We start from the raw sequence: 26,621 nt of genomic DNA on the forward strand, positions 1-26,621 counted from the left end.
AAGAAGGGAGAGTCTTCAGGTCCCTCCATCCCTCTATTCTGGGTACAGTATTACTCATCATTAGAGTTAATGTAAATTAATTGGCTAAGTGTCAAGGAATTGTCTCTTTTTGTGAGGACTACAAAAAAAAGGAGTAACTACAAAAGAATAAAAGTCTTGAGCCTGTTATCATGTGGAAAATACTTGAAAGTGTCATGTTGAAAGATGTTCACTTTTGTCGACCCCAGTGCTGAATATATTGTGAGGCCAGTTTCAGATTTTGCGCTTTGCAGAACGTTAAGAGAGGGTCTAACCATCACCTGAAATTCCCCATTATGTTTTTCGTAGATATTTTATTGTTGTTATTGGCTATAAATTGTTTGTGTAGGAAATGTATTAGGGATGTGTGTATCTCTTTAATATTCATAATAGCTTGGCAAAGACCTAGCAATCGTGGGGTAATAATAGTATGAAATAGGAATTTCAAATTGGAGTTGTTAACTCACAGATCGCAGCTCATCATTGTTTTATGAAATCAAAATAGTGGGTCATAACCAGTAACTTTAAAAAAAGGAATTAAATATAATAAAGCAGAATATATCATAATATATTGTGCATAATAATAGTGATACTGTTTTGTGAAATTTTGTTTTATCTATTACACACACACATAATGTGTGTATGTTGGGTTGGTGGGCTGTGATACAAAATATAATCTTGCTGTGGGTTGTAGTTAAAAATCAGTTTGAAACCCACCATCTGGGGGGATCTTTCTGTTCCCTGGTGACTGGTATAGCTACTTTAATCTGTCTCTGTTGCCATATCTAAGAAAATGGTGCTGATCGACATGCATGCTGCCATTTTTAGAACGTGATAATAGCTCATTAAGGGCCTGAGTGAATGAGCACCCCCCGAAACGAGTGCACTTTCTTATGATTACAGTGATATCAGATTTTTCTCATGTTTTGTTTTGTGTTATTTGTTTGTTTTTGGGTTTGTGTATGTTTCCAATCTTTTTATTTTAGAAAATATTGATGCTGATGGACAGGGATTTTGTCAAGGAGGATTCAGCATTGATTTTACTAAAGTAAGTTGTCATTTAAGACTGAATGAGATTCAGATCTACGTTATTATCTAAACAATGGTTGAAAATTAATGAGTCAATACTTCAGCTTCTCTATAATTCTTACCTGTTTTATGAAAACAGCTAGTAAAGATGACCCATGCATTTTGATAGTCTTTGCCTTATTAATTCTCTCCCCAGTAGACGTTGTTTATTTGAAATAGACATCAAAATAGGAGTGAAGGATAGTTGGGAAATGTCTTCAGGAGATGATAGATAACTCTCATGGCTTAATATTAAAATTTCCAGTTAGATAGGCTTAATATTAAAATTTCCAGTTAGATAAACTTATAGAATATTAAAGTTTTCTGTTTTTGACTGAAATTGGTTTTTCACAAAAGCTATCAATGGGAGCTTTATTACAAAATTAGAGTTTAATTACATAAAAGCTGAGAAACATGCATGTTTGCCATCTATTATGTGTCTAAAGACACCAAGTAAAGCTGAAGCAATTTCTTTGTGGTAAGAAATCTCATATGCGTATTTTTAACTAAGCTAATACGCTCTTCAGAGTTGATAGTTTTTATCTAATTTTCTAAAATAAGAATTTTATTTATATTTTCAAAGGAAATTTTTCTTAAGTACTTTTCTTTATATAATTTTCTTTTGTGTGTGTGGGTTTTTTTGAGTGTGATATATGAATATTTGAATATCAAATTGAGAATATTCCTCCCAGAGAAGCCTCAAAATTATATTGATTGATTAAAAGTAGAGCTTCCTTAGAAAGCTTAATATGGCTTTCTTAGAAAATGCGAGCAGAGTGCCTTAAATTTATTAAAACAGCAGAAACTATAATCATGTGAATCAGAAAAACTAATGAAACATTTTTGTTTTAATTTGTATTTTATCTTTATTAAAAAAATTTTTTTCTAGACTAGGTACTAGTAATTATAGTCAGCTCTCCTTACTAAATACTTGATGTTAATTTACTCAATTTGAAATTCATAATTCAGAATTTACTCATAATTACTCCTAATTCAAAATTTAAGGAAGCAAAACAGAGGTAAAGTATATTAATAAATATTAGGTTTAAACTTGCATGATGTATTTTCAAATAGGTGTTGTATTAAAAATAAGTGTCCATGTTTTCTGTACCTATGCCTGTACAGCTATAACCCAAGAAATAGTCTCTTACCATGAATGGTCATTGTTCAATTAACTGTTCACTTCAACTCATTTCTGAAAAAAGGGTGTCATTTTAGAGCAGACAACCTAGAAGTATCTTTTACATAGCCAGGGCAGGAGATTGTGCATTCAGCGCTTGAAAGGGCTGGATGTCCATTTGGAGGGGGAAAAATTTCTCTTACCTCCAGCAAGAAGAAATTTCTAAAATATTATGCTCGAACTCTAAATACCTTGAATTAAATACCTATAATTTGTTACAGCTATAAGAAATGCTAGTCAAGTGTAATTTGTATATATAACATACCCTGAAAAATTTACCCTTTAACTTCACTCCTGTTTAGATCTGCAAGCCACTAAAAATAATTTTCCTTTAGTCAAAAAGTGTTTAATGATTATTAGGAAAGGAAATTTGCCTTTGTAGTCACAAATATAATGTACAAAATTAAGGAGTGACTTTTTTCTTCATTGTAGCGCAGTAATACTTTGCAGTAGGGCTTCATGCCAAGTGTGTGAAGCAGCCGTGATCTGCAGAATATATATGTAAATGCGTATTTGCATGTTTTCATATATTAAATGAATATAACTTTCCTTTTTGATTTTTATTGTATTTTAGAAAAGGTAGAATGAAAATTACTAAAACTGAGTTAGATGAGTTTTAGATGTATGATTTTGTTTGCCTTAATAGATATGTATATATGTCATATACATATATACATGTATATATAGCTTTTATGTTTATCACATTGCTTTCAGTTTTTAAAGCTACATGTTTTTAAATATATATCTTGTTGTTGCTTGATTTAATCTAGGCTGACAGAGTACTTCTTGGTGGTCCTGGTAGTTTTTATTGGCAAGGTAGGTTAATATTGTTTAAATTACCCAATAATGACTGTGTTTCAGACTCACCTGGTTTTTCATGTGCCTTTGAGAGTTTTCAGATTATTTTAAAGAAAGAAATGGGAAAATTCAATTTAAATGTATAATCACTATCTGTAACAAAATGTTTTTTGAAAGGACTACAGCATCATATATATAATATATAACATTATTAATAGATAATATATATTATATAAATATATTCCTAGTAGAAAATAAACTGAGTATTTTTAAAGTAAATATGTAAAGTAATTTAAAATAATTTCTTTTTATTGTTTGTGGTATGTACTTCTCCATCTCTGTACCATAGAGGCCATGACATAAGCATTAGGAAATGTGTGGAACTGATCTATAACAGGTAAATTGTGGCGTTCCAAAATCTCATAGTTTAAAAAATATTTTGAATTTGCTCATTAGAATATTGGAATGGTTATTTTCTCATTAATTACTGACATCAAGAATGATTTCTTTGGGAAGTTTTTTGGGTTTTTTTTAAGATTTTCTTTTTTCTTTTTCTCCCCAAAGCCCCCCGGTACATAGTTGTGTATTTTTAGTTGTGGGTCCTTCTAGTTGTGGCATGTGGGAGGCCGCCTCAGCATGGCTTGATGAGCAGTGCCATGTCTGCGCCCAGGATTCGAACCGGCAAAACCCTGGGCTACTGAAGCAGAGCAGGCGAACTTCACCACTTGGCCATGGGGCCAGCCCCCTCTTTAGGGAGTTTTAAAAATAGAGGATCTTAGTAAGCTTCAAAAGAATATAATTAAACTGGCATTGATATAAAGATAAAACACTACATTCTTCAGTCATTCTGAGGGGCCTAGTAGAATTACCATTTGAACAGATGTATAGCAGATCATTATTTGCTGACAGTTTGAAAATAGGTAACTAAATCTACTTATTTGTTTACTTTATGTTTCATTTATCATTAGATTTACCCATTTATTTAGTCAATATATTCATGTTTATTTTCTGCTAAAAAGTGCTGTTTGAGGGTCAGAACTTGTTCACTGAGGTTCTGATATTCAAGCGTTGTTGGTATTTGGAAGAACTGGAACGCCTGTGACTATATTGATTTGCAAGTACTTTCCGATTCTGAATTTTACTTCTGTATTCTCCGCTATGCTTTCCTTACATCGTTGTGGGAAAACCCATGCTTGCTTTTGCTTTATAGAAAGGGAAGCTGGGCCGGCCCGGTGGCGCAGCAGTTAAGTGCGCATGTCCCGCTTCTCGGCGGCCTGGGGTTCACTGGTTCGGATCCTGGGTGTGGACATGGTACCACTTGGCATGCCATGCTGTGGCAGGCGTCCCACAAATAAAGTAGAGGAAGATGGGCATGGATGTTAGCTCAGGGCCAGTCTTCCTCGGCAAAAAGGGGAGGATTGGCAGTAGTTAGCTCAGGGCTAATTTTCCTCAAAAAAAAAAAAAAGAACAAAGGAAGGGAAGCTAAAGAAGACATTTACTGAAGGAAATAGATTGGAAGGAAAATAAGAAGGAACGAAAACTGGGAATAAGTGAGAAGTTGAAAGGGATGGCAAAGGAGAGAATGAAGAAAAGAGAAGAATCAGGCAAAGACAGGGATTGGTTATGAGACAGACTAAATCTGAAAATTTTGCATTTCTATGAATTATCTATTGGAAAATGAAATGATTTAAGAAAATTGCAATTGAATTTTATAGGGTTTTTTTCTGGCTTGTTTTATACTTTTAAAATGAAAAGAAAAATAGTTTGAATTACATATGAGAAAATAGGAAATATTAATATTTCCTAGTTATATATAAGACATAGATTTACTTTTCTTCTTTCCTGCTAGGTGTGTCATTCAGCGGAGGGGAGGGACATGTCTGTTGGGCCCGCCTGGGAACCAAAGATAGATTGTGTGATTCTCAGTCAGGACAGCTTGTTAACTCTGCCTTTTTACAAGCTGTGAAGATGTTTAAATGACTTGTTCTTTTAATACCTTGAGTATTACACAATGTTTGTATGCATTCCGATTTATTATAAATTAGGACAGATGTAGATACTATTCATATTATGTTCATTGGAGTTTTATTATAAATGGGCTGTAATACGTAAGTAAAAGCTCCATGACTGGGCATAGAGTATTTTGTTTTAAGATTAAAATCAGCAGGTTTCACCCTGAATAAGTAAGTATGTTAGAATGAATTTTTCCATAAATCTCAGAGTTGCTTCTGTAAGAATAGAGAAAGTGATACTTGTTTTATTTCAAAGAGATGATGAAAATTTTCCAGTGTTTTTTGATTCAAGAAAATATTTATTGAATTCCTCCCATGTGTTAGGTACTCTTGGGCACAGAGGATAAAGAGTGACCCAGATAGAAAATGTTTCTGCCTTATAAACTCAACTTCTGTGACTGGACAAATTGGGGCAGGGCTGAAAATTTTAGCTGCTATGAAGTTTTTTCTAAAAGAGCAGAAATGAAGAGATGATTTTCCCATGTTATAGAGATGACATTTGATAAATCAGCCAACCTTTCTTGGGGCCGGAGGCAGTCAGAGTTTTTGTAGTCATCTAGATTTCTTGTGTATGGTTGTGAAGAAAAGTGAACTCACCCATGCAGACTGCTTCATAAAGGTGTCCAGATAACTCATTTAAAAAAATCACTTGAGAGGCTGGCTCCGTGGCCAAGTGGTTAAGTTTGCGAGCTCCGCTGCCGTGGCCCAGGGTTCGGATCCTGGGCGCGAACATGGCACCACTCGTCAGGCCATGTTGAGGCGGCGTGCCACATCCCACAACTACAAGGACCTGCAACTAAGATATACAGCTATGTATGCCGGGTTTGGGAAGATAAAGCAGAAAAAAAAAAAAATCACTTGAGCCAGTTGTTCTTATTATAAAGGTAAAACTATTTCAGTAGATTTTTCAAGTTCTAATGGATTTGTTTGGGAAATAGTCCTTGATTTTGTTACTCCATTTATTTAACATTGATTTTTTTAGTGAATGAAGACAAATTCTGTATTCGTAAATTTTTATTAGTGGAGACTAATTTTAAGTACTAAATTGAATAGAAATAATTTTGACTTAAGAAATAATATCGAATTTCAGATTTAGTATTAGGAAGGAGAGTTATTTAAGACTAGTAATTAGACATATTAATCTCTAACGTAATTTTCTTTAATGCAGGTGCCATCCATTGTCTGCATCATAAAATTTCTGTTAGAAAGTTATCATTTATTTTGTATATGCATTTCAGGTCAGCTCATTTCAGATCAAGTGGCAGAAATTGTATCTAAATATGACCCCAAAGTTTACAGCATCAAATATAATAACCAGCTAGCAACTCGAACCGCCCAAGCTATTTTTGATGACAGTTATTTGGGTAGGTAAAACCAAAATATGGATTCATTTTATGGAATTGTGGTGTATTTGTTCTGTATTTGCTTCTTCTGCTTTAAGTAGGAAAATCTTTTATGTGTAATGTATTAAGATTTTTTTTTTAAATATGAGGAACATGATTTCAAATTGTTATTGAGTACTTATGTTATATTTCAGTGGTTGAAATTTAAGAAAGTGATTTTTTTATACAATGATAACTATAATAGATAACCTTTAAAATATGCTTACTGTCTTCTAGGCGTTGTTCTAAATGCTTTATCTGTATTAACTCATTTAATCCTCACAAGTCTATGAAAGTGTTCCTTTATCATTCCCGTTTTGTAGGTAAAGAAACTGATGCACAAAGAGGCAAAATCACTTGCCTAAAGCCACTCACTTATAACTTGCTGTTCTGAGATTCATATCCCGGCAGTCTGAGTCCCAGACTTTTATTCACTATGTTAAACTACAGTTTTGGTCTTTAAGATTTATTAACTTTTCTTCTCTCTGTAAATTTCTCTTATTCATTAAACTAAGTACACATAACAGAAATAGTACTTTACTGACTGTAAAAAATCTGTTATTTATTGCCTCTTTATGATGAATTACAAATTTATCCTTTTTTTAATTGATATGTAATTGACATACACCATTATATTAATTTTAGGTGTACAACATAATGACTTGATATTTGTATATATTGCAAAATGATCACCACAATAATCTAGTTAACATCCATTGACAAAGATAGTTACAGATGATTTTTTTCTTGTGATGAGAACTTTTAAGATTTATTCTCTTTGCAACTTTTAAATATGCGATACAGTGTTACTAACTATAGTCACCAGGCTGTATGTTACATTCCCGGGACTTATTTCTTTTATAGCTGGAAGCTTGCACCTTTTGACTCCTTCACCCATTTCACCCACCCCCATCGCCCACCTCTGTCAACCACCAGTCTGTTCTCTGTACCTTTGAGAAATTTATTGTTTTTAACTGACTCCTTTGTAAAGTTGATAAAAGCCTCATTTTTCTAATAGAGGTGTTATTCTAATAGAGATTCATTTATCATAAATATATGAATCTATTGCCCCTAGAGGACAAAATATTACGTAATTAAAGGAATTACTTGAAAATAGTTTCAAGGAAAGCCCACTCAGCAGGTATGCTGAAGGTAACTGTTCCTGCCCTGACAATGTTTTACTTTTCTCTCCTGTTTAGGTTACTCGGTGGCTGTTGGAGATTTCAATGGTGATGGCATAGATGGTATGATGCACTTGAACTATATTTAATCCCTTTTCAAAAATTTGGGGGCGAGGAGCTGGCCCTGTGGCACAGTGGTTAAGTTCGGCACACTCCACTTCAGTGGCCCAAGTTCACAGATTCATATCCCCAGTGTGGACCTATATTACTCGTCAGCCATGCTCTGGTGGTGACCCACATACAAAATAGAAGAAGATGGGCACAGATGTCAGCTCAGGGCCAATCTTCCTCAAGCAAAAAAAGAGGAAGATTGGCAACAGATGTTAGCTCAGGGCAAATCTTCCTTACCAAAAAAGAAAAATTTAGACTAAGCATTTAAACAAGTGGCATTGAAAAATCTCAGCAATTAAAGAGTTTTCAAACCCTTGTTATGGAATATGACAGGAGAAATGAGGGAGACATTAGTACATTGATATGAGCTGGGTCTATGTTATAGTTCCTTCAGCAGCCACTGGAATTGAGCCGGCCGCTGGGTCCTCAGTCTCGTCCTCATCTGCTTCCTTCCAGCCTCAGAGTTTCCATTATTTCTTCAGCTCCTTCCTTCTTGCTTTCAGCAGATTCAGTCCTTCTGGAGAGCCTTAGTTTCTCCTTCTTTAGGCGTAATTCATAACCTGGGCTCTGTCTGTACAGTGGTTGCCCCATCCTCTCTCTGTCCACCCATCTTCCTTCAGAGCTCAGTGTGGGAATCAGAGACTTTACCTGATTTTGATCACATTTCTCTACACCATTTCAGTTTGCTCTGTATTGTTTTTCTACTGTAAGTACAGCTTTCCTTCATTCTGAGGCTCACTTTATCTTATCTGTTCTCTTTTTAACAAGGTTACAAATGCCTAGAGGGCACACATACATTTACTTGAGGGTCCTCGAGATTCTTCTGTATTTTGTAAAGATTTGATTTCATGGTTAAAAATGCTGTGATCATTTATTATGGCACACCAATTTTTTAAAATGTCTTTATTTATTGTCTAGTGAAATAGCAAAACAAAACTTAAAGCTTTCTGACATATCCGCTTCCTCTTACAGTTTCCAGGATTGGTCTTAAAAATGAGTAATGAAATTTTTCCTTTTCAGACTTTGTTTCAGGAGTTCCAAGAGCAGCGAGGACATTGGGAATGGTAAGAAAGTTAAAAGGCTTTTTTAAAAAAAATCTCTGGGTTCTCTTATATTTTATCATATTTTATATACTTTTGTTTTTCCTGCACAGGTTTACATTTACGATGGGAAGAACATGTCCTCCTTGCACAATTTTACTGGTGAGCAGGTATGCTTTTAAAATGTTTTCTTTGGGCCTGGCCCGGTGGCGTAGTGGTTGAGTTCGTGTGCTCCGCTGTGGTGGCCTGGGGCTGTCCAGTTTGGATCCCAGGTGCAGACCTACATACCACTCATCAAGTCATGTTGTGGTGGCATCCCACATACAAAATAGAGGATGATTGGCACAGACGTTAGCTTAGTGACAATCTTCCTCAAGCAAAAAAAGGAAGATTAACAATAGATGTTAGCTCAGGGCCAATCTTTCTCTCCAAAAAAAATACATAAATTTTTTTTCACTTAACGTTTTGACATCAGCATTCCCTAAAGTCTTAAAACTTTTCTTGACAATTTCCTCATGGTTTAATATTCAACATATAATAAATATTGGTTTAATAATCAATATTACAGATACAAAATAGGCTTTAAATATTTCACCTTTATTTTAACCAAAGTAATTTGTTTAACCAAAGACTTTCGTAATTGCATATTATGGCTTTTTTTTTTTTCAAAAGAAATACAAAATCAAATTGCACACACACATAACCAAAACAATTTCCTCTTTTGCTGATGACATTAACTTCTTTAAGGAATGATCTATGCCTGTTAATTTTATTAGATGCAAGACAAAGCATGGCACAGATGTGTGTATTATAGATATTATGAGTAAACTTCATTTCTACTACATGAAATAAAACATCCTTCAGTTAAAAAGTAGTACTTTTAAGTACTAGATATTCTCTACAAGTACGAGCATTTTATAACATTCTGTAGTGTATGTGTCAGAGAATGAAATGATGTTAGTAATGATAAAGGAAAAATTGATCTGTGGGTAGAGAGGAAACAAACATCTGGCAGATTGGGGATTTACGGTCGCTTCCCCTTCCGTCGAGCTTGTTAGCTGTGCAAGAGGAGTGACAGGATGAGGAGCTAGACTCAGCGTCCCCAGAAACCTCTTCCCACGTGTGCGGCAGGTCAGGGTTGATGCCACACGGAATGGCTTGCAGCTGATGGGCCGCTAGGATTGTGGCAGGGTGGTTACCCCTTTGTGCTGTTGTGACTTCTCCACGTCAGACCGCTTCTCCTGTCGGATGCCCGTGTGTGTCTCTGGGTCACGTGGCACACAGTCTGTGGTGCTTTCTTTCTTCCTCCTCGGCTGTTTTGTCGGGGGAACCCATGGGCTTTGCATTGGGGTAGACCTGGGCTCTCCATGCTCAGGCTTGTTGCATCAGACGAGGTATTTACCGCTGTAAATCTGGTGGCCCGTGTGTAAAAATAGAGGTACTGGTGACTTCTTCACGGGCTTGTGGAGAGAATCAAGTGAAAGGAAGCATTTCAATCATAGTGCCCAGGACAAAACTTGTCTCAGTAAATGCCTTCCTTTCTTTACAGTTTCAGGCTGAATATCCTGAGAGACTAAGGCCCAAGAATAGTATTCTGTTAAATTCCAGGCAGCATGTCAACATGATACCCCAAATACAGTGCACTTTCCTACACATGTGCTGATCTTGTCATTGAGTACAGAATGCACCTTTCATTTTCTCAATTACACTATATCAACCCAAAATAGATATGGAGGGATCTCCCTTATTATTCCCTCCTGATATCTCAGCTAATCAAATTTTGCTAACTTTGCTCTTTTTTGGTGACTCATTCTTCACCTTAGGTTGTCTTTCATCTGTCATCTCTCCCAGATTTGCTTTGCACCTGGGGCTCTCTTTAGAACTTTCCTTTTTCGCGTTTATTTCCAGCCAGGCTGCTCTATCTGTGATGGGCAGCAGTCTCCTGTAGTGGGGGAGAGGAGGCCCTGCTTTCTCTGCATAATAAGCCCATAATAAACCCAAACGCATTTGTACTGTGGGAACTTCGAAAGCAAGACCACTGGCATGTAATTGGTTGAGTTGTGAGGCAAAAACAAATTCGGTTCCGTACTTTCCAAACAATAATTTCTTTGGAGTTGTAGTAGTTTCACATAGGGAGAGGCGATCATGACCTATTAATAATTATTACCTATTATCTTTACTGCATAGACATCCAGTTTAACTTCCTGGGTTCAACCAGAATGTCTGTCTGTGACTATGTCTTTCTGATACTGCGTTTGTATCCGGCGTGGTTCGGTGACGGAGAGGAAGGGAGGAAATAGGTCAGGCCTGGCAAGAAGCATTGATTATACTTGGAGTTAAATGGCGTGTGATGAAATCACTGAAATGATATACATGGGGTATGTTTTGCCCATAAATCTAGGAAAATAAACAAGCCTCATTCCCTGATTGTCATTGTGTTGGTAGAATAAACTTGAAAGAGACGAATTTTAGATTGAAGCACTATATGCAGAGAAAAAAATAACCCCTTCTCTTTGATAAATATACTACAAATATTAATTGTCTGGACCAGTTGGGTGAAATGTAAACATTTCATTTTGATCTTGTTCTCCAGATGGCTGCATACTTTGGATTTTCGGTCGCTGCCACTGACATTAACGGTGATGAGTAAGTTTAAAAAAATGTTTCCAGAAACAGTTTTTCTCTCGTGTTTATGAATGCTTTAGTAAAGTTAAACATTTTTTCTTCTGTTTCTCTGTCCCCTTCCTGGTAATCTTTCTATTTAAGGAACCAATTTGAAGCAACCTTATCATGAATACTAGAAAACCTCTGTGCTGTTCATAATATCTTTCAATAGCTTTTATAATATGAAGAAATAATGTAATTTATGAAGTAGTCATAGTTTCTTAAAAGAGTTGAAGGAAGCTTTGCCTTTGAAATGATCATTTTATGCTTCAGTGTGGCCATGAGAGATGTGGAAACTGAGTTTTAATAAGAAAGAAACTGATTATTAATAGTCGGATGGAATTTGGTCTCGCTTGGGTGAAAAAGCTTCTCTGTTCTTTCAGTTATGCAGACGTATTTATTGGAGCACCTCTCTTCATGGATCGTGGTTCTGATGGCAAACTCCAGGAGGTGGGGCAGGTCTCAGTGTCTCTGCAAAGGGCTTCGGGAGATTTCCAGACGACCAAGCTGAATGGGTTTGAGGTCTTTGCGAGGTTTGGCAGTGCCATCGCACCTTTGGGAGATCTGGACCAGGATGGTTTCAATGGTAAGGTCAAAGTTCAGCAACTGTGCGTTCCCTGATTATTCTCTGTTCATGTGGAAAAGTCCTGTACCCTGGTCTGTGGAGAATCACACAAGCAAACCTCCTTCCTGGAAAGGAGAATTGAGTGACAGTGAGTAACACACCAGGTTGAACGACAGGTTGCTCTCTTTCCTTAAAAATCAGAACAGAATTTTCAAAAATTGATTCTCATGAGTTATGATTCATGCAGCCTCAAATTAGAGTGTTGGGGGTGGTTAATTTCTGAAAGGAGCCTGCTGTCCCAGGGAGCCCTATGCTTGCTGGGGGTGCCATGTCTCTGTTCTGCTTGATGGCAGCGCCCTCTACTGTCCATTTGATACAAGTGTAACAATGGTCACAGGCACATTGTCGAGGCCATGCTGACTCTGATAGATCCCTCAAAGGTGTGGTTGGCCGTTTCTATTTTTAAAGCCATAACTTTGTTGTGGCTGCCTCAAATATTCTGAGGGGGGTTGTATCTCCCTTCTGGGTGCAAATAAAAGACATAAGCTCATTGTTTTATAATAGTCCCATTTAATAATTTATTAATAGTAGTAGATATCTTTAAAAATCAAAGTTGGCTCTTACTATAGAATGAAATATACGTTACAAATTACTAAGATTTTTTTTAAAAGAATACTATTAAAAACCTTAGTAGAGATCACAGAATAGAGAGTTGGTTGGTTTGTATAATCAACAATATATAGGGCTATGCCCCTTAAAATTTAAAAGAAACTTATAAATTAAAAAGAAAACTTCAAAAATATGGATAACTGTAATATCTCCCAAGTCGTAGTAGAAAAGGCAAACATTGGTTTGGCCTCAAGACTCCACTCCTGCCTCGTGGGTAGTTTTATGTCGTGTACTGAAGTGTCATCTCTCAGATTAACCCTAGAAGTTTTCAGTGTTAGTGCAAAGCTACTCAAAGGGACATTTTGCTTCCTACCATAGGGTCTTAAAGAATTTTACTACTAAGAGAACTTAGAAATCAAATGAAACTCTGGTATAAAGTTCAAAACAGAATTTGAAAAGAGTACTATAGAACAGACCAAACCATTACTTATTGAGAAAAAAATCTAGCTAGAAAACGCAGGACCACAGCTGAGGTCCTACCTTGAATAAGCTGGACGAGTTCTTTGCTGTAGGTGGGCCTCTGTCTCTGGGTTTTCTGGGAGATAGAAGAAGATTGGCACAGATGTTAGCTCAGGGCTAATCTTCCTCAAGTAAAAGAAGAGAAAGCTTGGCAATCGATGTTAGCTCAGGGTGAATCTTCCTCACCAAAAAAACATAATAATAACACCTAAAACACAAAACAAAGGCAATGTAATGTGATAGAGTGCCTAGAGAGAGTGTGATCAAGAGGGGAGAGTGCATTGCCTCATAGCGTGGCCAGGGATGACATTGGATCTGTGATTTGGACAAAGGAATGGAGCAAACCTCGAAAAGCTCTGGAGCAAGAGGTGCTGAGGCAGAGGGAGCAGCAAGTATAAACCCAGAGATGGGAACCGGCTCAGCGTGTTTAAGAAACAGAGAAAAAGGCCAGGCTTGGTAGAAAGAGTGAGTGACAGTGAGAACTCGGGGTGAGGGTGGTGGGAGTGGTGGTGGAATGAAGGGACAAAACCGGGTAGCGTTTAAATGCTTTGGGAGATAATTGAAGGATTTAAGAAGAAAGATAACATGATACTACATTTGGCAGTTTCTAGGAGAGTGGAGTATAGGGGCCAGAGCAGAAGTGGGAGGCCTTTAGGAGTCCAGGGAGAGGAGGAGAATGGCTTGTCTGGGGTGATCCCAGCAGAGAGAGAAGGAAGTAGGCATCTTTGTAATACGTTCTAGAGTTAGGAAAGGTCATAATGACCATTTGGTGGTTTTGGTTTTTTTGGCCATTTGATGTTTTGTATTTATTTTTGTTTATTAAAGAATTTAAGCTTTTTCTTTGTTTATGTTATTTCAGTGTAAGTTGGGTTGGGTCGAGATGAAATCCTAACTTTCACGTTTCTGAGCCAGAAAACCAAACACCATGCCCAACCACAGTAACTAGAATTTTGAGAGCTAAGATGAACGTTAGATGAGTCTTTCGACATGTCCCCTCCCCTCCATTTTAAGGATGAACCATTTGAGGTCCAGAAAGGTTAAGTGATTTGTCCGAGGTTGGACTCAGAATACCTGGCTCCAAATTAATGTCATTTCCACACTGTTTCACTGGAATTTCATTGAATTAGATTGTTGAGTAAAGAGTATGCTACTGAACTTGGAATCAATATTTATCAGGACAAATGGGTTCTGGAAATATTAAGATCTTCTCCATATAAATAATAAGTACTAAGACTAAGACTCCCTTCTTGCCCTCCCCCTCTCCTTTCCTCCTTCCTTCCTCCTCTTCCCTTTCTTCAACCCCTTCTTACTTCTCTCCATCTCCTACCGCCACCCCCCCACCTTTTCCCTCACAGATATTGCAATTGCTGCTCCATATGGGGGTGAAGATAAAAAAGGAATTGTTTATATTTTCAATGGAAGATCAACAGGCTTGAATTCGGTCCCATCGCAGATCCTTGAAGGGAAGTGGGCTGCTCGGAGCATGCCCCCCAGCTTTGGCTATTCAATGAAAGGAGCCACGGATATAGACAAAAATGGATATCCAGGTGCTTTCCTAGAAATACATAGAGCTTTGTAGATGTTTCAGTCTTAATGGCAAATAGTGTTAGTTATTGTGTTCTTGATTTATGTTATAAATCATTTCAATTCAGTATTTCAAGTATTGTTCAAGCCCATACTGTTGTTCAAGGCCCTCTTCTCATTGATGAAAGGAATACAAAGCAAAGACAGCTCTGTTTGCTGAGAGCTTCCACTATAATACATACTCTGAGTTTCTTTTATTGTCTTGAAGTCTGTATCGAAAGGTCAGAGAGAAATGTTGCAGAAGCTATTAACAAAGGCTAAGTGCTCATTCTAAGTTTTTAAATGTAAGCTGTCTTTCTTTTAATGATCTAGCATTTTTATGTAATTGACTAATCATTCTGAATTTTAAAAAATATATTATATCCTTTAATTTTCCCAATAAGGCTGGTGAGGAATATAAACTTGCTCAGCTCATTATTATACCATTTTTTGGATGAGAAAAGAGACTGAGAAGGGTCATTTGCCCAAGGTTGCCCACTGGTTTGAGCCGGTACAGGAAGTGAGGCCTTTTTCTGGCTCTTACATACTTTGGGGATAATAATGGATCTAGGATCATAATGGATCATTCTTTTTTTTTTTTTTTGAGGAAGATTAGCCCTGAGCTAACATCTGCCAATCCTCCTCTTTTTGCTGAGGAAGACTGGCCCTGAGCTCACATCTGTGCCCATCTTCCTCTACTTTATGTGTGGGACGCCTACCACAGCATGGCATGCCAAGCGGTGCCATTTCCACACTCGGGATCCGAACCGGCAAACCCCAGGCCGCTGAAGCGGAATGTGAGCAGTTAACCGCTGCACCACGGGGCGGCCCTGGATCATTCTTTAAATGAAATACAATGCAGAAAATTTAGTTTACCTTTGTTATGGAAACAGTTAATTTTTAGCTCAATATACAAGTATGTTGACATGCTTTTGGAAATAGGACATGAAGTTAATTCTTATCTATGTTGGTGTTATTTCAAGAATTTTTTTTGTTATGATACAATATATTTATTATAGAACTTTTGGAAAATACAGCAAGGCATATCTTTCCATCTTTTTTTCAGTGATTTCACACACTTTTTTTAAACAAAATAGAATTATGCTTTATGCACTAATAACGTATTTTATTCAAGTATCAGAAATGTCTCGTGTTATTTTTTTTCTAAAACATGAATTTTATGTTTTCCATTCTATCAAATGGCCGTAATCATACCTTATTTAACCTTATTTGGGGGCAGTTACATCCTTGTATGTAATTCTGGTGCGAACCTTTGATTATTTCCTTAGGACAAAATTCTAGAATTGCCATGTCAAAGATACGCGCTTTTTTTTAAGGCTGTTGACACACATTGTCAAACTACAGTCCCACTCCTTACAAAAGAAGGTTTTGCAAGTTTTTTAAGCACTCACCAGCAGGGAGTGAGCCATCATTTTCCCACATTTGTGCCCACACTGGGTGTCATCTTTCATTTCTTTTAAAATAACTTTATATTATCTGACAGGTGGAAAATGTTATTTTGTTTTCATTTATACTTTTTGATTATTAGTGAGGGGAAGCATTTTTGTTTATTTGCATATGTATTTACTTTGGTGAATTTCCTTTTTGTATCTTTTTTTCTCCATTTCTATTGGGATGTTTTTCTTTTCTTTTATTCACTCATTTTTTTTTTTAACTTGTGGCCGTGCCTTAAATATTGAGGGTATTAACTCATATATATAGTTCTCAGTTTGTCACATTTGCTTCTTGGGCATAAAGAAGTTCTTAATTTTTATGTAATCCAATCTACCCGTCTTTATGGTTTCTCATGTACTTTTCTGCTTAGAAAGGGCTTCCTCAGGCCTAGCTGGGTATACTGTGAGACAGCTCTGATTTCATTATTTCCTAGTTGCGAACCAGTTGTAGCAGCTACATATAAAGACTAATGCATTCTGTTCTTGTTGATTTGAATGCTGTCTGCCCACATTCTAAGTATTCTAAGTATATGTAATGTGCTTTTTTGGTTTGGTTTTTGAAACAAAATAGATAAAATGAAAAAAAAGAAATTTTACAATGAAAGTGTAAATTTCATTTACAATGAAAGTAAAATCCACAGGCATCTATAAAGCTTTTTTGTTTGAGGGTATGTGTGTTTGGGGTTATACACTTCCTTATTGTTGCTGATTTTTACTAAATAGCCATTAAAAAGATTATTGTCTACCTGAATGAAAGATTAGTTTTATGTTGAGCGTTTGCCATTGATGATAGCTTATTTAGAGTTTTTCATATATTTTAGCCTTTTAGATATTATCTGACAACCATTTGATGAAGAGTAGTTTTGAGACTGGTCTAAATCTTTATTATATGCATTGAAAGTTTTGCAGAATGGTGTGTGAATTTATAAAACCATTATTGTTACTAACATATTTTTTCTACTCTCTTTCAAGACTTACTTGTAGGAGCTTTTGGTGTAGATAGAGCTGTATTATACAGGTGAGCATGTTTCCATGTCCTGAAATGGAATATTCTGAATTGTTTGAAAGTTTTATAGTTAAGTACTAATGTTTGAATTTTAGTTGAATTTTCTTGAAGTAATGATAAAATTTGTTCTTTCTAGTCAAGATTTGCTCCAGGCAAGTAGTATGGATAGGAGGAGATCCCAAAATAGAGAAAGCTGCAGATTTTTTATTGAGAAAAGTATTCAGAATTTTCCATCTTTGTTCTTTATATTATATTCAAAGATATTCTCCTGCACTTTAAATCTCTCTGTAAAAAGTATACAGTTTATGTTTTCCTCTAAGAGGCAAGAAATTAACTTGGTGTTTGTGCCATAGCATTCTCTGTCCACAAGGGCAGTATCTAATGACTACGAAAATAAATATTTTCATTAGAGCAATATGTATAAATCCACATATCTGTATTTCCCAGCTTCATACATATTCCCAATTATTCTCTGCATTTCATCAATTTCTCATGCCTTAGGATATCACCTGGCATCCCAAGTAGATTAAGATGTTTGCACTTCTACGGGTCATGTTTATACATGGCAGGAGAGCTAACATTGGCGCTGTGAAATGGGATTTGTGTTGGGTCAACTTGGTTGTGGTTCTCAGGGCAGCAGGTGTCCACCAGATTCCCTGGTTTATCCTGATTGAGACAGGCACACTGACCTGAGCCCACCGTATTTTTATATGGTTTGAACCTGAGCATCTGAGCTTTGGAAAACTGTATTTATTTTAATTTATTGTTTCACTTTTTAAAATTGTTCTTAATGAAGTAATACATGTATGTAGTAAAAACTCAACCAATGCAAAAAGGGCATACAATAAAAAAATGTACTTTCTCCCACACCAGTTACTATTTATTAGTATATCCTGCCAGAAATAGTCTATGCATTAAAAAATCATGTGTATGTGTGCGTGCATGTATCTTTTGTACATTGTAGGCTTTTTTTTTCCTCTTATACTAAAATTCTGTCTTGGGAATATTAGGGATCATCCATATCAGCACAGATGGATTTACGGCACTCATTTCCTTGCTATATTACAGCGTCGTATTAGGTAGATATCCCATGACGTGTTTAACCATTCTGCTTTAATGGACTGAATTCCGATGGGTTGGCCAATTGACCTGCTTTGCCTGGAACTGTGGATTTTCCAGGATGTGGCACTGTCAGTGCAAACATCAGGACAGTCCTAGGCAAACTGGAACAGTTGTTCATTCTGTGTTTAGGTTGTTTCTATTCTTTTTGCTATTATAAACAATGTTTTAGTAAACATTGCACTATAGATGCGGTGAATGTGCGCCTAAAATGCTTAGACCAATCTAACATTTTAAAGAACGTTTTTTTCTTCCTTTTGTTATTTTGACCAGGGCCAGACCAGTTATCACCGTAAATGCTGGCCTTGAAGTATACCCTAGCATTTTAAATCAAGATAATAAAACTTGCCCACTGCCTGGGACAGATCTTAAAGTTTCCTGGTAAGGGTATTTGTTTAATAATGGTTATTATTGTGATTATTGGTTCAATCATTGTAAAAACAATTGAAAATTGGGGAGGCTGAAATACTGCTAAAGCAGTTTCTATGGATATACTCTATTTTCATGTCATAGATTGGATTATAGAAATATTCTTCCAAAGAAGATATGTAGAAGGCTCTAGAAATATGCTACAAACTAGCATAAAATTAATTTTTTAAAAAAGATGCATGCTTAGTGAATATGTTCTAAAAGAAGGAAAAGCTAATAAGATCTCAGAACTCATTTATATTTAATTCTAAACAGGCCCATGAACATTTTAATTTTTAAAATACACGATCATTTTCAGATTTAATATCTATGAATAGCTAAATGGAAAGTATTATTTTGGTTTAATATCCTGGTCTTCTACTTGTTCCTTTACTAGTTTCTAAAGAAAAATATAATTTTTTGTAAGTTCAATGTCTGAATTCTTCTCTAGTCCAGTGTTTCTTAAGTCTTCATTCTTAGTATGCTACTTTTTGCTATATTGTATCATTTTTGCCATATTTTCATTCTACTTGTATTTATAATTTTAAGTTTTTAAAAAAATTGACTCATATTTTCCTTTAAAACACTTTAAAATAAAAATGGAGAAACCAAGGTCTTTCTCATACATGTCAAAATAAATATAAAATTATTAATGCAAAATCCTGACCCATGTACTATTAAAATCACTGTGAGTACCCAACTTTGGGAAACAGTGTTCATGTTCCTCGTTCACACAGAAAAATCAGAGAGAACTTACAGTTGCGGGTAGAATGATTGGAAACTGGGAAAATTTTACTTCCGAAGAGCTAATGAAAAAATATTTTTCCTGATTTTGTTTTGAAATTATTATAGTTATTAAAATCATTTTTCAAATTGTTATTTCTTTTCATTGGATTACATTCAAAATTCACTCATATTTGATCTTCATTTTTATTGATTGGCAGTGAAGTTGTTTTCAAGATTTTGGCTTTAAGTTTATTCTCTTTCTTCCCTTCACACATCCTGCATGTCCCTGTGAAGGTGCCAATAATATGCTTATAATTATGCTAATAATTATATGCTAACTAGAGCAGTAGCTTTCATATGTTTTTGACTATAGCACATTGTACAAAATACATTTTGCACCATAATCCAGTAAACATATGTATGTAATTAAAAAAAGTTTTATGAAATCTTACCATTGATGTTTAATTCAATTTTTATTTATTTAATTTGTTGTTTTTTAAGATGCTGGCCACAGCACATTAAACTGATTTCATGAGCTGTTAATAAATTGTGAAGAACACTTCTAGAGGAGCTTGCTAATTAAGGGAAGCTCTGGGCGGGGAGGCGATTTTTATTGAAGGTGACATTATTTTAAATCTGGACTGTCACTTCCCTCATTTGGATTTATCAACAGGTTCTGTAAACTTGAGAGGAAGCTAGGAAATTCTTTTCTTTTCCTTTTCTTTTTCTCATCAAGGTACTATCAAAGGAAATGTGCTTAAATTACTGAAGGATGGGTTAGATTATTCTGTATAGTTTCACGTTTTAAAAATAATAGTAAGACATGAAAAAAGATGTAAGACTTCACAATGTAAACTGTGTATTCGAAATATGAGATCTGGGTAATGTTCAAAAATATGTCTACACTGGATTATAGGATTTGTATATATTTTTATTTTCCTACAGTTTTAATGTCAGGTTCTGCTTAAAGGCAGATGGCAAAGGAGCAGTTCCTACGAAACTTAGTAAGTGTTCTCTAGAAAAATTATGTTGTTTTAATGATGCTGCATACAGAGCACTTGAAGAATGTTTTAGGATATTTGAATACTCAAATATTACTAAAATAGTTGTTGATGTTTTTTATTTGAACGTTTATCCTTAAAGACATTTAAAATTGAAGCGTAATTACTTTGGCAGCTCTTAAGCCAATTCAGAAGTAATACATTTATTTATTGACATTGTGAACAAAATAGTCCACCAAATGGTAAATATGGCCTTCAGAAAGTTAAGCAGTTGCCAGTGTGAGATAAATGAACTCTAGGGGAAATGATATTGTTTATAAGTAGATGATCTACTGAGAGGTTCATATTTTGTGTCTTGAAGAAGCCCCCAGCAATCTCAAGAGTAGAAGTGGCTTAGAAATAGGGAGAAGGAGAAAAAGTATTGGCCACTAAATTTAACCCCCACAGCAAACTCAAATTTGACTCTACCTTTCCAGAAAATGGTTTACGTGGTCCTGTGAGCAAGGTAGGAGAGTTAAGTAATTGACGCCAAGATTGGTCAGTAGGTTAGTGACAAGTGCTAAGGATGAATGATAAAGGGGAAGAGGGCTGGATCTGTTGGGTGGTGTTTGTGCATGGAAGTTCATTGGGTAGCAAGGCAAGGGGTCACTGGAAGGTGACTTTTCAGTGAAGACCCGAAGGACATGAAGGAGCTAGGGGGTGTCTGGAGGAGTATTTTGCACACGGGAAATGGCAATTTCAAGAAGCCTGAGGCAGGAGCATGCTTAGCGTGTTTCAGAAACAGCAAGTTTGGGTGGGTGGAACAGAACTGGTAGCAAAATAACCTTGGGTTTTCACCCAAATTTGACATGAAGTTCAACATTTAGAGAAAGTTGGAGAGAGATTTGTGATTTGAAAGATTTGCACTCCTTTAAAGAAACTATTTAAAGAATTGAATCTTAGAAGGAAGTAGTCCTAACAACTGTGCTTCAGATGATAGGCTACACATTCCTTTAAGATGATTCTTGACTCGATCAACTATATTTGGTCACTTGCTTCATGAGAGACCTATTTATCTCACAATTTGCTATGGTAGCTTCATTAGAACTAGGAGTTGCAAGTGGTGCAAACTGTTCATTCATCATAGTTTTTAATACAATGGTAGGGTTGCATGCTAGTAAATATTTCATAATCACAGACAACAAGAGTCCTCCTACTTGCATTAATGATGGAGGTCCTAATTCACGTGTATTTCATGCCCTGAACTTCCTCCTCTCAGCTTAATTTTGAAAATTTCTCCTCTGATAATTGTTTTACTACCGTCATTATCTATTGTCTGAATTAACATATGACATGACTTTGGGGATAGTTGGATTAGTTATTTAAATAATTATGAAATATTTATTCAGAATTAATATGTTCTGATCTCACTACAATGTGTAGACATTTTTAATGAATTAGAAACAAATTACTTCTTAAGGAATAGATATCTGTGTTTACATGAAAACTCTAGATATCTGAGACAGATAGGTGTCCATAAAGATTGTGTTGGTTATAAATCTTTTGGTTTGTATAGACTTCCAGGTGGAGCTTCTTTTGGATAAACTCAAGCAAAAAGGAGCCATTCGACGAGCACTGTTTCTCCATAACAGGTCCCCGGGTCACTCCAAGAACATGACCATTTCAAGGGGGGGACAGATGCAGTGCGAGGAACTGATAGCGTATCTGCGGGTAAGAGAGACTTTTCTGCTTCGTTATCTTCTCTTTTTACACGTTTTTTTCTTTTCATCTCAATAATTTTCACTTTCTGTAAATTTTGGTATTAAATCAAAAGGAAAACACAGAAAAATACACTTGAGGAAATTTAGCTTTTAAGGTGTCAAACCTGAGTAATGGACTTCTACTCCTGGCCGACTGGATATTCCAAATGGCCTTTCCACAACAGTGCTACTGAATAAATTATGACAAACATAGTCCTTAAATATTGCTGGACTCTCAAGACAGTAAAAGAAATCGCCAGGGTCTAAAAAAATAAGCAATGAATTTAAAAACTCTGTTGGCTGAATTTGACTTGTGAATCGTGTGCACATGTGTGAGCCAGGGTTGCTGGGAAAGAATGGAACCAGGAGAGAGGATGAGCAGGAATTGCAGACACCAGCACAGGGATGCAGACTCGCCTGGGTGTTTGCGAGCCAGGGGTCTGAGCTGAGCCTCCTGCTTTAGGTCCTAGTACTTGCATGAGACTAAAGTGTTCCCAGGATGGAGGTGCACCCTGCCTCCAGCAAGAGCAATTGCAGCCTTTCTGGAACAATCTATATGGACTCCATGGTTTCCACAGGTTAAGTTCAATCAACTGTGAATTCATTTTAAAAAAAGCACTAAACGTACAAGGAAACAAGCCATTAGAAGAAACAACAAATTTTAAGCCTGCAAAGCCTCAAGATGTTGGAATTATCAGTTATGGGATATAAATTTGTATAAGATGTTTAAAGAAAGAAAGGATGAAATTTATAAAAAGAAGATAAAAACATCAGTAAAGATTTAGAAGATGCAACACAATTAACAAGCTCGATTCACTCAGCACCCAACAACTAGAGAATATAAAAATTGACTATATAGGTCATAAAGGAAGTCGAAACAAATTTCAGAGAATTGCAATAGTAGAAAATATACTGTTTGATCACGGTCCAGTTTTTAGAAATCAATAACAAAAGGATAAATTGAGAATTAGGAATTGTGATTTTAAATAACTTTGGGATCAAGAAAGAGATCATAATGGAAATTATGTAGAAGTGAATCATAGTGAAAATACTGTGTATCAAAATTTGTGGGATCTCACAGAAGCAGAATGTGAAGCCTTAAATGCTATTTAATTTTGAAAAAAATGAAGGAAAAAACAAAAAAAACCCCTCCTAAAATTAGGAATTGAAAAGGGACATAACTACAGATAAAAGAGGGATTAAAATAATAGACTATTATGAGCAATATTGTGCTAAGACATAGAAAAGTTAGACAAAACAGGGAAAAACTTAGACAAAACAGGGAAATTCTTAGAAGAACATAATGCAACTGCCATAAGAAGAAATAGAAAACCCGAATAATCCATTTAACCATATAAACCATTTTAAACGTTGAATCGGCAGTTAAAATCTTTATACAAAGGAAACACAAGGCCCAGATGGTTTTATAAACAGTATCTACCAAACTGTCAAGAACGAGACATTCCAACATTAAACTCTTTGAAAGAATAGGAAAACAGAAAACATTTCCAAGTCCTTCTATGAAGCTGGTGTAATTGATGCCCAGACAGGTCAAAAAGAGTACAAGCAAGGAGAATTTCATGTCTATCTTACACAAAGACATCGATGTAACATTACTAAGCCAAATATAAGCAAATGGAATCTAGCAGTTTATAAAAAAAGATGAAATAAATAGACCAACTTGGATTTATTCTAGGGTGGGTTAACATTGAAAACATAGAATTGCAACTTAACGCATGAATAAACTAAAGAAAAAAGCATGACCGTCTTACTTTAGTGCAGGAAAAGCTTTTGACTAAATTAAATAACTATTCGTGATTTAAACTAACAAGACAAATACCTCAAGTTATAACTATGAAGAAATACCGTGTTACATTCAAACAAAGTCTGCCACTACCTGTTGGTTGGTCAAGACGTGACTTAATGAGAATTCGCACACATTGCTGATGGCAGTGTAAATTGTTATGAAGACTTTGGAAAATAGTGTGGTATTATCTTACAGAGCTGAAAAATCTGCTTACCACTCTGTAGAAGAATAATTATTAGAACACTTTTTTTTTTGTAATGGCAAAAGCAAAAAGCCCAGAACCATCCGGGTAACCTTTGACAGGAGAATGGAGAAATAAATTGTGGATTTATTATATGATGAAATATTACTCAACAGTAAAAATTAACCTCAACTGCATGCAACAGCATGGGTGAATCTTAAAAAGGAGGGTGAACAGAGAGCAAATTGCAGAAGAGTACATATCATCTCATTTTTAAATAAAGAAAAAAGGAAAAGCAAACTGAAGGACATACTGTTTAGGGACATATGCAATGTAATAAAACTGCTGAAAGCAAGCAAGAGAATGGTGAACTTAAAATTTCGGATAGTGGTTTCCTCTGAGAAGAAAGGCAGACGGCCAAAGAGAGGAAGGAGCACGTGGGTAGCTCAAGTGATACTGGTAATGTTCTAGTCATTATATTGGGGGTGTGTTTGACTGCTCATTTTATTAATATGCCTTGTATATTTTTGTGGGAATCAAATATTACGTTATAAAACAAAAATTAGTTAAGAGTTGGGGCCAGCCCAGTGGTGTAGCAATTTAGTTTGCGTGTTCCACTTCAGTGGCCCGGGGTTCGCCAGTTTGGATCCTGTGTGTGGACTTACACACCACTTATCAAGCCATGCTGTGGCAGGCGTCCTACATAAAACATAGAGGAAGATGACACAGATGTTAGCTCAGTGCTAGTCTTCCTCAGCAACAAGAGGAGGATTGGCTGCAGATGTTAGCTCAGGGCTAATCTTCCTCAAAAAAAAAAAAAATTGGTTAAGGGTTCTCCCTGGATAGTGATAATCTTTTTGGATACTCTCTTCTTTTGTACGTGTGGTTTTTCAGAGAGTTTTGGTATACTTGGATCAAGGATGAACACAGCTGGCTTTGTATAGTGCACTTATGAATTTCTCCAGATAGTTTGGTGTCATAGATGATGTATTGTTAATTCGAAGCTTTTCCATTTCTAGGATGAATCTGAATTTAGAGACAAACTCACTCCGATTACTATTTTTATGGAGTATCGGTTGGATTACAGAACGGCTGCTGATGCAACAGGCTTACAACCCATTCTTAACCAGTTCACTCCTGCCAACATTAGTCGACAGGTACCGCACTTTCTCACTTTAAAGTTTTACAATTCATATTTTTAAATATTACAAGGGATTGCTTTTATAATGTTTAGTCAAAGAAGTCAGAGAGGAAGGAATCTGAATTTTCAGGTTAGACATATTTAAAGGCACTCAGAACCTAGTGATGTGCACAGAAAGAGGGTGCATTTCATATACGTAAATAGTAAAGTAATTCAAGGAAAACAACAAAGTGCCAATGTATTTATATAGTATTTTAGTGTTTTACTAAACAAGTTTTATATCTGTTATCTTTGATTTACATTTTAATTGTAAAAAATAGTATATGTACACACATGTATGCATATGTATATAGTACATAAATCGTTCTTTTCATAAAAGCAAATAAAACTTCATAAAGACTGTACTATATTTTTAGAAAATCCTATGTAAAAACCTATATATTCAAATATTATTGTATTTACTTTTTTCTCTTTTTTTTACGTGTTCATATTTTTAGGTTAAAATTTCTTCTCTTATAGAACGCTTTACCTTAAATTTAGGTTATTTCTTTTGTCTAACTTGCTAAGATCTCATAAACTCTTTTTTTTAATGTATATATATATATATATAATTTGAGAAGACTATATTTGGCAGTAGCATAAGGCAAGTTATATTTTAGTCTTTTCTAATTTTTATAAACTATTTCATATTTCCTTTTGCACATGAATAGTAAATGTGTCGCTTTCTACCACCCATTAATATAGAACTTGTAAATATAGTTCTGTTAGTTCATTTTTTAGTATTTTTTATTTTTAGTGGATATACAATATTATGTTGACTAATAATAGTATAACATCTGAGCCTCTTAGGGTCTGTCATTCAATTTTATATTTTTTTAAATAGTTAATTGTTACTCATCCCTTTACAATACGTGTTTTGATATTGGGCTTATGATTTTCTCTTTATAGTTTTTAAATTTTTTGGAAATCACTTATTAGTATTAACATTACTTTTAACTTACTAAGGTCACCAGTGTCTTTAATACCAATACGATTTTAAAGCCAGCTGATCAAATAGATTAACTTTTGAAACCCCTTTGAGGGAAGTAGTAACTTTGTCATATTTGGCTTCCCTTTTTGCCCCCTCTTGCTCTCAGTCTTCATTATCTGAATCTTTTTTTTTTTGTTTCCTTTGTGTCCTGAATTTATTACTTTCAGGCATCTTTCCTTCTGCGTTCTTAGCTTTATTATTTACTCTCATTTCTATGTTAGTTACCTACCCACTATTCTTACTATTCCTTCTAGAAAGGATTCTTCATTTCACTGGTCATATTATAAATGTTTTTACCG

General features: G+C 35.5%; 1 protein-coding gene across 2 annotated transcripts in view; it reads left to right on the plus strand.

The window, feature by feature from the left end:
- The window catches only part of ITGAV (integrin subunit alpha V), an 84,535-nt gene that overhangs the window by 37,200 nt on the left and 20,714 nt on the right, over nt 1-26,621 (plus strand). For both annotated transcript variants that reach the window (XM_023622166.2, XM_023622167.2), the window contains exons 5-18: nt 1,005-1,066; nt 3,037-3,082; nt 6,315-6,440; nt 7,658-7,702; nt 8,771-8,814; nt 8,904-8,960; nt 11,384-11,436; nt 11,838-12,040; nt 14,503-14,694; nt 17,137-17,182; nt 18,563-18,670; nt 20,369-20,427; nt 21,980-22,134; nt 25,171-25,308. In XM_023622166.2, coding sequence (XP_023477934.1) covers nt 1,005-1,066; nt 3,037-3,082; nt 6,315-6,440; nt 7,658-7,702; nt 8,771-8,814; nt 8,904-8,960; nt 11,384-11,436; nt 11,838-12,040; nt 14,503-14,694; nt 17,137-17,182; nt 18,563-18,670; nt 20,369-20,427; nt 21,980-22,134; nt 25,171-25,308 — 1,334 coding nt within the window. The remainder of the gene's footprint in view (nt 1-1,004; nt 1,067-3,036; nt 3,083-6,314; nt 6,441-7,657; nt 7,703-8,770; nt 8,815-8,903; nt 8,961-11,383; nt 11,437-11,837; nt 12,041-14,502; nt 14,695-17,136; nt 17,183-18,562; nt 18,671-20,368; nt 20,428-21,979; nt 22,135-25,170; nt 25,309-26,621) is intronic.

The sequence above is a fragment of the Equus caballus genome, chromosome 18, assembly GCF_041296265.1.
Source record: "Equus caballus isolate H_3958 breed thoroughbred chromosome 18, TB-T2T, whole genome shotgun sequence".
Taxonomy (NCBI): Eukaryota; Metazoa; Chordata; class Mammalia; order Perissodactyla; family Equidae; genus Equus; species Equus caballus.